The sequence below is a fragment of the Berghia stephanieae genome, chromosome 12, assembly GCF_034508935.2.
Source record: "Berghia stephanieae isolate SIO BIC M18660-M18661 chromosome 12, UCSD_Bste_1.3, whole genome shotgun sequence".
Lineage (NCBI taxonomy): Eukaryota > Metazoa > Mollusca > Gastropoda > Nudibranchia > Aeolidiidae > Berghia > Berghia stephanieae.
This window is the reverse complement of record NC_088371.1, coordinates 16826338-16837862: the sequence shown is the minus strand read 5'-3', so window position 1 is coordinate 16837862 and position 11525 is coordinate 16826338. Positions and strand designations below refer to the sequence as shown.

At 38.3% G+C, this 11525-nt stretch overlaps 1 protein-coding gene across 1 annotated transcript; it reads right to left on the bottom strand.

Moving 5' to 3' along the window:
• Positions 1-6638: 6638 nt before the first annotated feature.
• LOC144957783 (uncharacterized) lies at positions 6639-11034 on the bottom strand. The gene is made up of 2 exons (XM_078889201.1): positions 7396-11034; positions 6639-6864 (listed from the first exon to the last, which is right to left on the bottom strand). Exon 1 carries the CDS (start codon positions 10686-10688, stop codon positions 8109-8111), a length of 2580 nt encoding a protein of 859 aa, XP_078745327.1. The 5' UTR covers positions 10689-11034; the 3' UTR covers positions 6639-6864; positions 7396-8108.
• Positions 11035-11525: the final 491 nt, after the last annotated feature.

The window sequence follows — 11525 nt, the reverse complement described above, 5'->3', positions numbered from 1 at the left end:
TATAGATGTATGTGTGTCTCAAAACTTATCAATTCACAATATGCAAAAACAATGGCAATCAGATATCCTACCCGGCAGCTCCACCAAATTATGTCACACGGTCAGGGCACGAGTGTGCACGGTTCGGACCCAGACGGCGACACTTATATAAGAAAAAAAAAAATAAAAAGGGGGGGGGGGTGAGGCTGACTGCCAAAGATTCACAAATTATGAACACAACAAGTCCGAGATTTAAGTGTATATGATATGAAGTGTTTATTAATTAATGTAATGAGCTGGATATAAATGAAATGTATATGATTGAATATAGCAGATGAATCAAGATGGTATGGTGGATGATGATAATGATGATGATGTTGATGTAATGAATGTTATCAAGATGACGCTTCTAAGTAGAATTATGATATTGATAATATAGTCAGTGATAAAAGGATAAATGTCAAAATAATATTGATGAAACTAATGATTGACAGATATGATGAGTTGGTGATAGAAGTGAATGATGTGAATATAAAGCTAAATGATATATGAATAATGATAGAAAAACATGATTATTTAGTTTGTATGACCTCAGGGTCCCCAACTTATCTCCGTCTGTGTGAAGATGATATTCTACGTGCTGTAGTTGCCTGTGTGTTATTTCAAGTGTGGGTTATTGATGAGCTAAATGTCCAGATGAATGACACACAGTACCAATGTATTAGGTTCCAGACGATGTCTGTTATCAAACAATGGATTGTTTTTCAAATCCTGTATAGGTCACAGTATGTAATTATGTCTATTTTGTAACAGGTTTCAGTTCTTGTTTTTGTTCATTAAGTAATAGGTTTCAGTTCTTGTTACTAAAGGTTATACGTTATAGTCAATGTTCATTGATGTTACAATGAGTCACATAAAGGTGACTTGATGGTCAGGTAAAGTCACAAAAAAGTTAAAGAAAGGCCAGATCTCAACAGAGCACTACTCAAAAAGAAATCAAACAACATTAATTTCTGTTTGGTAATACTGTCTCACAACAGAGACAGGAGTTAGAAGCCGTGATAGAACGTTACTATGGACTTTCACAACAGAAAATACAAAACGTCCTTCTCCACCACGGACTTACAGCAGAACTCAAGATGAAATTAAAAGTCACTATCTTTACCATCCCTATTCGCATGAATCATGGAAAAAAACTCGAGGCGAAATGGGGGTGGGTGTTGTAATTTAATGTTCTTCTCCCCCTAAACATGTTTACCCCTAAATGAATTCAAAGCGCGTACGATGGATGGATCGTCACGAAGTCAACCATGGTCCATGGAGACAATGGCCATTCGCAGCTCCGATAACGTCAGGGATTAAATTGGGGATGTCGAAGATCAGACTCTAAGACACCACGGAAATGCTACACCCTCACGTTTTTAGAGTGACAAAAGAAATAAATCAAGATAAGGTTGGATGTCCTGAGTCGTGCATACCACAGGTATTTCCCTACAGCGCCATAAAACGCAAAGGCATTTCCTTACAGTGAACATTATGCTGGACTTATCGGCTGTATTTGACATGATTGACCACAACATTCTGTAGCAATGACTATCCTGCACAAATCTTTGGGCCTCTTTTTCGCTCACGAAGTGCCCAAATTCGCGACAAAATATGGGACGAAGCCGTTCCGTACATGCTATTTTAAAAAATTAATTACGAAGCTGTTTATCGATGAATATGACTGAAAGTTGGCACACAGTTAGAAAAGAGGTCATTTTAGATTATGTCAAGCGACAAAACTCATACGATTATCAGAAGACCGTTAAAAATAGATTTTTACTCTTTGGAGTACAATATTTCTAAAACTACAAAGAGGAGAGATTGTGTCGCTCATGAGGTTATATATGCACATTTCTTCTATTTATATTTCAAATTTCATTGGATTATGATAAGTACTTTTCCAGTATTCTCACAAAACATCAACCCAATTTGCATTTCAATGAGTGAAAATATGGAGACGGCCATTTTGCTCCACCATCGCGCGACACGAAAATGACGTGAGCGAGGCAAGGCTGCCAGGTGGCTAGACTTTAACCTGACCAAATTCGACTTCAAAAGTGGCTAAATAGAAAATTATATGGCTTTCATTATTAAGACTGGCCCACTTAAAATGAACTAAATTTTAACAAACAGAAAATTGAATAGACTAGGATAAATGTCAATGAGACAAAAATAGATGAATAAAATTTAATATAAGAAGCAAAATGATATATTTGGCCGACACGTGGCCATCTGGCAACTTGTTCGCGGTGACTGAAGTCACAAATCCTCGCGCGCATTTTTTAAATTAAGGCATTGTTTCATTGTTATGTCATAGGGATAGTAGATTAACTCGCTCTCTCGCTCTCTCTCTCTCTCTCTCTCTCTCTCTCTCTCTCTCTCTCTCTCTCTCTCTCTCTCTCTCTCAAATAAATACTAAAAATAGCATAAGCCATGGTCTCACGGGACTGATTGATAATAATTCAGCAGGCATTTTTCGTTTGATTTGTATGTGTAGTAGACACAAAATTACACTTCGGAAAAGTTCCAAATGATCAATATTATGTATATTTTAAAACAAAATTATAGTTGACCCTAGCCATACAGCTCTAAAACTATACAAGTTAGAACTTTTCTGATGTCTTCATCATATTTTCTGATAATTTTGCCATAAAATTGCCAAGTTTTAATATCTTATTCCACGTATTAAGCGAGATACAGGCACAAACCAGAATAAAACGCAGAAAAAAGCGTCCCATATTTTCCGTATTTTTTTCTCTTTGTGAGTCATCCAAATAAATGACACATTTGAAACTGCATAACTTTGTTATATATTAATGGATTTCCAAAATTCAAAAAGATTTTTACTCAGTGGAGATATGGCTTTGATTTAAGAGGAGTATTTCCTACAAAAATAGAAAACAAAAATTTTCATAGTCATTGCTACATTCTGTTGAATAGACTCAAACGCCCTTTTGGTATCAAGGGATTGACGCAGAAATGGTTCGAATATTATTTAACTAATCGTCGACAGACAGTTGTGATTAAAAATGTCAAATTATCTGATCATCCTCTGAAATTTGATGTGCCACAAGGATCAGTACCGGGTCCAGTTCTTTTTACAATGTACATGAAACCCCTTGGATCAATTATTTCTGATTTAAATCTATATTACCAATTTTATGCAGACGATAGTCAAATCTTTAAGTCAGCAACCTACAACCATTTACATCTTTTAATTGAACGTTTCCAATCCTGCTTTGTTTTAAGATGGAACTGAACAGACTAAAACTTAAATATAGTAAGACTGAACTAATATTTATCGCTAGACCAGCAATCCTTTAAAATATAGAGTGTGAATCAATCGTTATAGGAAATAGTGTAATTGAAACAACTAAGGTTATTCGAAATTTGGGTGTATTTAACTGATTCAGATTTGTCTTTTACCAGTCAAGTAAATCATATTGTTAGGTTAATAATGTACATGGAAATGAGAAGAATGCGGAGTGTTAGACGTCTCATTATAAGAGACATCTCCGTCTCGTTAGTTACTTCTCTAATACTGTCAAAGCAAGATCATTGCAGTTCTCTCCTCTCTTCCATAAATAAAGACAAAACAAAATCCCTTCAGGTACCCCAGAACGATGCTGCCAGCCTTTCTTTTTTATAGAAAGAGGAGAAATCAATCTACATCGGGTTTGCTAAGAGATCGCCACTGGCTTCCCGTTGAGGAACGTATAGAATATAAGATCAGTACTATTGTTTTTAAATCACTGCACTCTAATTGTCCTGGATACATTAATGACAATGACATGCTTAAATAATTCTACGTCCCATCCAGAAATCTGAGATCAAATTCGGATAATCACATACTTGTGAAGCTAAAATTGGCGATCATGCGTTTGAACATTCGGCAAAAGTAATGTGGTATTTAATGTGGAGATTTAATTTTTTTTTTAATTTAAGAAACTTATGTAATAATCTCGACACCACACAAGCGTTTTGCATTGGTTGTCAGATCCTGCACTCACAGAATCGCCCTATGAATTAGAATTTAATTATACAGAGGTCTGCAAATCCTATGATTTCTCCGTTACATATTACTTGGAAGTATTTAACAGCATTGATTATTGGCTCGTATAGCTGTGTAAGGATAACCTTCACAAGACATTAAGTAATGAATAAACAAATTACAGTCCCATTTATAATTGACAATAAAATTAAGTCAGATTTATTCTGTTTTAAATAGTTTTCAACGGTACGTGTTTACTTTTTATAATGTTTTATATTTTTAATGTTAATGATTGTGACGAGCGATTTTCTTTCACTGCGTGATTTCTTTATCATTCGTCAGCGCCTCGTTTCAAAACCACTTCAAACCTAGTGGACGAGACATATATTTAATTAACACCTCCATTAAAAATACTCAAACATGGACAGTCTTTCTCCAATAAAGCCCCAAATCTTTCTAACGGAAATTTTGGTCGTTAGGTGGGGAAACATTTCCATTGTATAACGGAACACTCACTTTCAGCTTAAGGCTTATTTACCTGTTCAAATTGTCTGCCCATTGTATTCATGCCTCCTGCTAATTACCTTTTCCAAACAAGACGCCAACGTGCGTATGCCCTGAGGTCTTGTCTCGTTCAAGAGTAGCTAAATTGCAATTACTGTCCTAGTCTCTCCGGTAATTCTCCGTTATTCTTTCTTACCAAAGCATCTGGATATCATTGGCTATCTAAAACAGGAACATTCTTCTGATTGGCTATTTTCATTTCACAAAACCAAATTCATATCTGAATCTAATCACACACACGCTAAGAAGCCCAAGAGAAAAGAGCTATCTCTCCAATTTCAAACTTGTAAAAGTTTGTCTATCTCGGCTGGAGGTAAAATGAATTATTGGTTAACATTCAAAGTGGAACGAGATATTACTGTGAATTCAATTTAATCTAGCATTACTATTATATATTCCATGGATGTTCGTAAGTTGGAATACCTGTACAAAACCATATCTATATGTATCTTATTTTATAGTTAACAGTTGTTTATGATCTATGTTATTATTTCATTTATATTCAATATGTATATTGCTTGAATGTCTATACCCCACCGCCAATCGCCGGCCACACATCATAACCTCAATTATAATTAATAAAAATAAATAAAGAAATACCAGGGACACAACCCTGTTAAATTCTCATCATGTAAGATAGCTCGACTGTCAGTTGATGTTTAAAACATATACTAACTACCATTATCACGAAGTTACTGCTTCTCCTTGCCTTTGTCGGCAAATAAAGGCTATTATGATGTGTCGCTCAAGGACGATTCGGTGGCGAAAGACAAACTCGATTGGCTCTAAGACCTTGTTGTTTCAACTCTTAAATTGAAGGTCCTGGTCCTTTTCCGTGTCGTTGGAGCACCCAGTTGTGCCGAATCCCTGCATCCCAGTCCTTGAACAGCGGTAAACCCCTGATGTCAGCCTAACTACAACACACTGTTGTGATGTCCAGAAATCTCTGCAAAGCAGGCGCCAACCCTGGAACTAGCTGATACATTTGCCTCAGTCAAGCAAGCCGGCGGGATAAAGATAAGCCAAACGGGCTTATACCATTTTCAAATGTATTTTCCACAGACACATATGATTATATCAAAGTAAACAAATAAATATATAATAGATTAGATCCACTCAATTAGAGCTGTTCTTCCTGATAACAAATAAATACTTATTCTTTCTATCTTTTCCTGTAACAATCTAATTAAACTTTAGGTATAGAATTGTTATTATTGCATTTGGGCGTTACTATTGTCTTGACTCACTTGTTATTAATACAATTAAGTTATAAGGGATCCTAAGGCAATTCTTGATCTCCCCTAGATTAAACCTGAGCCGTTTGTGATATAGGTTGAGTGGTGCAGCTGGTAACGAGAGCCATAGCGCGCATACTAGTTCGAATCTAGACCATTGAGCTATCGGTTGGACTCGATCCCACAACAATAACACACAACCCGCCACAATGATTCATCATCGGGCACAAACAAAGGATAAAACAAACAAAACCACAATATTATTAATTTTTTGTTGTTGTGATTCTTATCTTCATAGCCTCGGAGGTCCTTAGCCGAACTGTTCGTCTCTCTGCTTCGGGTTGTAAGGGTGCCGTTTGATTAACAGGTGGGAGGTTGGCCAGCTCTTACTTCCTGTGACGGCTTGTGTGTTAATTTGTGGGATCGAGTCCAACCGATAGCTCAATGGTCTGGATTCGAACTAGTATGCGCGCTATGGCTCTCGTTATCAGCTGCACCCCACACAACCTATATCACAAACGGCTCAGGTTTAATCTAGGGGAGATCAAGAATTGCCTTAGGATCCCTTATAACTTAATTGTATTAATAACAAGTGAGTCAAGACAATAGTAACGCCCAAATGCAATAATAACAGTTCTATACATAAAGTTTAATTAGATTGTTAAAGGAAAAGATAGAAAGAATAAGTATTTATTTAATATCAGGAAGAATAGCTCTAATTGAGTGGATCTAATCTATTATACATTTATCTGTTTGCTTTGATATAATCATATGTGTCTGTGGAAAATACATTTGAAAATGGTATAAGCCGTTTGGCTTATCTTTATCCCGTCGGCTTGCTTGACTGAGGCAAATATATCAGCTAGTTCCAGGGTTGGCGCCTGCTTTGCAGAGTTTTCTGGACATCACAACAGTGTGTTGTAGTTAGGCTGACATCATGGTTTTACCGCTGTTCAAGGACTGGGATGCAGGGATTCGGCACAACTGGGTGCTCCAATGACACAGGAAAGGACCAGGAAAATGGCCAGGAATCAGGATCAGGACAAGGACCTTCAATTTAAGAGTTAAAACAACAAGGTCTTAGAGCCAATCGAGTTTGTCTTTCGCCACCGAATCGTCCTTGAGCGACACATCATAATAGCCTTTATTTGCCGACAAAGGCAAGGAGAAGCAGTAACTTCATGATAATGGGAGTTAGTATATTGTTTAAACATCAACTGACAGTCGAGCTATCTTACATGATGAGAATTTAACAGGGTTGTGTCCCTGGTATTTCTTTATTTATTTTTATTAATTATAATTGAGGTTATGATGTGTGGCCGGCGATTGGCGGTGGGGTACAGACATTCAAGCAATATGCATATTGAATATAAATGAAATAATAACATTGATCATAAACAACTGTTAACTATAGAATAAGATACATATAGATATAGTTTTGTACAGGTATTCCAACTTACGAACATCCATGGAATAGCACAATTAAAATATATACACAAACTATAATATTAATAATAGATTAAATTGAATTCACAGTAATATCTCGTTCAACTTTGAATGTTAACCAATAATTCATTTTACCTCCAGCCGAGATAGACAAACTTTTACAAGTTTGAAATTGGAGAGATAGCTCTTTTCTCGTGGGCTTCTTAGCGTGTGTGTGATAAGATTCCTAGATGAATTTGGTTTTATGAAATGGAAAAGAGCGTCTGAATTATGGGAATAGCCAATCCGAAGAATCTTCCTGTTTTAGATAGCCAATGATATCCAGATGCTTTGGTAAGAAAGAATAACGGAGAATTGCCGGAGAGACAAGAACAGTAATTGCAATTAAGCGACTCTTGAACGAGACAAGGACCTCAGGGCATATGCACGATGGCGACTTGTTTGGAAAAGGTAATTAGCAGGTGGCATGAATACAATGGGCAGACAATTTGAACAGGTAAATAAGCCTTAAGCTGAAAGTGAATGTTCCGTTATACAATGGAAATGTTTCCCACCTAACGACCAGAATTTCCGTTAGAAAGATTTGGAGCTTTATTGGAGAAAGGCTGTCCATGTTTTGATTATCTTACTTGAGGTGTTAATCTGCCTTGGCAAATATATATGTCTCGTCCACTAGGTTTGAAGTGGTTTTGAACCGAGACGCTGACGAATGATAAAGAAACACGCAGTGAAAGAAAATCGCTCGTCACATTCTCCCCCTCTTGAAAAATCTCCTTGTGAGATTAAAATTAAGTCTAGTTTAAAATCATCTGAGAAACGTGGACAATAAGATAGTACTGGAAGTACGGTTATGCTGTTGTGGCGTCATCGGATACCGGATGGCGACTTAAGAAGTCGGCTCCATGGTTATCAGTGCCTTTGATGAATTCCACATGGAACGAAAATTGCTGTAGTATTAGCGACCAACGCATGAGTTTAGCGTTTAATTGTTGAGCTGTGGCCAGAAATAGAAGTGGCTGATTGTCGCATTGAACAGTGAAGTGACGTCCATAAAGGTATATTTGGTATTTTTGTATGGCCCATACCAGGGCAAGACATTCCTGCTCCACTGTTGAGTATCTTTGTTCCGCAGGCGATAATTTTCTACTTGCGTAAGCAACAGGGTGTAGGACTGTAGGGTCATCGAGGTCAGGTTGAAGTAACGATGCGTCTATTTCAATTTTTCCTGCTTCTGTCCTCAGAATGAAAGGTTGTTTGGTGTCAGGTAAGCGCAGCACGGGTAGTGACGTCAGGGTCCTTTTTATAGCGCAGAAAGCGTTCTCGCAGTGTGAAGCGTTCCTGGTTTGTCCAACATTTTTAAATTCAGGAGTTATTGTTCCTCCCTGATTTCGTTGCTTGGCAACATTATGATTCCTTATCTTGGCATCATTTTGATTTCTTATCTTGGTATCATCTTGATTCCATCGTTTGAGATCATTTTTATTCCGTCTCTTTGTGCGTGAATAATGTCTCATGATGTTTGCGCCCGTGTATTGAACGGGAGAGTTTACAGTCCTAATCGAACCTAAGGTTACTGGAGCTGTGTTTGTTTGATCTGGTTTCCATTGGCATTTTTGACATGACTTTATATGGCTCTTGATGTCATCCGAAATACCAGGCCAGAAATAGTGGGCTGAGATGCGCTCCGTTGTGGCAGCGATTCCCACATGTCCTTTGAAAGGTATGTTGTGTCCCATGTCTAGAATCTGTCGGCGATGCGTAGAGGGGACGACGAGCTGATGGCGTTTTTTGCCAGAGACTCTGTATAACAACTCTTGTTGTATTATGAAATCTCCCTTTTTATTCTTGTCACTAACTTCCGTCACTTTGGCGAAGTAGCGTGAGAGAGTCGTGTCCTCGGTCTGTGCCTTCCTCATTTCCTTTGGTCCAGGATTTTGTGATAACGGCGGCATATTCCGTTGATCCTGTGCTCTTGTCCTCGCGTGACAGGCGTGAAATGGGTGTTTGGGCGTTCCGAGAAATACGTATTTGCATCCAAGGATGAGAGGGTAAGTAGGTGAATCTAGTACTCCTGCAGGTATAGTTCCTACTACGTATGGAGAGGTTATTTCGATATTAGCAATCGGAAGTGGCAGAGATGGGCTGTCTGTAGTGGCGCATTGAATCTCGATAATCTCGCCTGTGAATTGGTCCGGCCGAACCAAGTCTCGTGCTACGACCGCGTGATAGTCTAATCCCGTGTCGTAGAGAACGGTCACATTCTGTCCATTTACCTTGACTGTGTCAATGACTGGAGGGTGATTCGAAGATTCTTTTGTTTTATGAAGTGGGTGGTTCCCAACTGTGCGACCTACATTTACACTGACAGGTTTTCCCTTTTGATGGCCGTTACGTTTGTTGTCGCGACGGCATTCCTCTGTCAAATGTCCCTTCATATTACAGTTCTTGCAGTATACGTGTTGTTTGTGTTGTGTTGTGTTACTTCTTTCGTATTGATTATTGTTATTCTTCTTTTCATATGGTGGTGGAGATGTAGCTCTATCTTCATGTGAGGTGGATGGGTTTTGAATCCGGTGTTGTCTCCTTTCTGTGAGGTGATTTTCTTGCGCTGTTGCAAACCGGTCAGCACATGTTACTATATCGTCCAGTTTATGAGCGCCTTGCTCATCGACAAAACGACGGACATCCAGGGGCATTGCATCTCTCAGCTGTTCCACCATGATAAGCTGGTTTAATCCCTCATAGGTGTCTGGGTTGCCAGATAGTTTCAACCATTGTTGGAGGCTGAGTTGCAGATGATCTGCCAACTGGTGGTATGTTTCATGCCTGTCCTTCTTTAATGTTCGGAATCGTCTACGATAGGATTCTGCGCTGACATCAAAATGTCTCAGTAGGGATGACTTTAGCTCCTGAAAGTTATTTTTGTTGTCCTGTGTCAGGCGAGAGTAAACATCATAGGCTTTGCCCTTGAGATGCTGAGACGCTTTGAGTGCCCATTTGTCCTCCTGAAGATCATACGAGATCGCTAACTCCTGGAATCGCGTTAACCATTGATCAATCCCTTCAATGTGTGGGTTGAAAGTTTCTACCGGGAACGACATGACTTTATCAATGCTTCCATTGCCCTGACTGGATGGAATGGGGCTATGGGTAGAGAGTCGGTTTTCTGCCATGTCTCTTGTTAACGACATTTCAATTTCTTTCTGGCGGGTGCGTTGAAGTTCCAGTTCGAGATCTTTATTTTTCAATAATTGCTCATGTTTCCGCTTTTCCTCTTCCTCTAATCTAGCACGCTTCTCTTCCTCTTCTAATCTAGTAATCTCCCTTTCTGCGTTTTCAGTGACATAGGCAGATAACTGTTCACCAGAAAGGCCCAATTCTTTTCCTAACTGGATAAACTCGCGTCTGATTGTAACACCAGTAGCCATGGCTGATTAATTACAGATTGAACAACTGCAGAAGGTGAATTAGGATGATGCTATAGATGGAATTGAACCAGAAAGAGTAGGGCAGAAAGCAAACAAATGGAACCTTGCCAGTAAGGGTTAAATATGAATGAAGAATTCTGAAGCACAGATAATGAATGATAGTGAAGTAAGTGACAACACACTGTTGAAAAGTGCTAGGGTTCGCTAAGCCAAATTTCAAAATATGACACACACAGTGACACAATACTTAGAAAGAGTGGTTATTGCCTGGGGCTTAATTTGGCGTGCTCGTGTCAATAGAGAGATAATACTATTTACCGTTACACGTGTAAACAACAACTTGCAAGATGGCCTAACTAAGTTGAAGTAGAGTGACTGTAATTTTTAATTAAGATTTGTTTAACTTAATTTTTGAAGGGGGGGGGGGGTATTCTCGGAAAGGGGGGGGGGGTATTCTCGGAAGGGGGGGGGGGGGGTATTCTCGGCTGAAGGTCCAGAATTTATGGCAACAATGGCATAAAAAAAGTGGCAATGAAATAACAATTTATGTTTTGTAAACTGCTTTAAAATTACGTTGCCTAACTATGCATAATTAAATTAACATGGTTGTCATAATCATAATCATAAATCAGTGTTAGTAAACTAATTATAGATTAGTGAAAATATAGAAAAATGGGCATGTTCCAATTTCAAATGTAACCACAGTGACTTTTCAATAATAAATAAGATTTCTTCCCTATGATATTTGTAATTAATTAATCAAATGATTTATTGATTGGTTTGATTTAAGGTAGATATATTTACGAGCCCCCAATGTAATAGAATGCTATTGTTAAA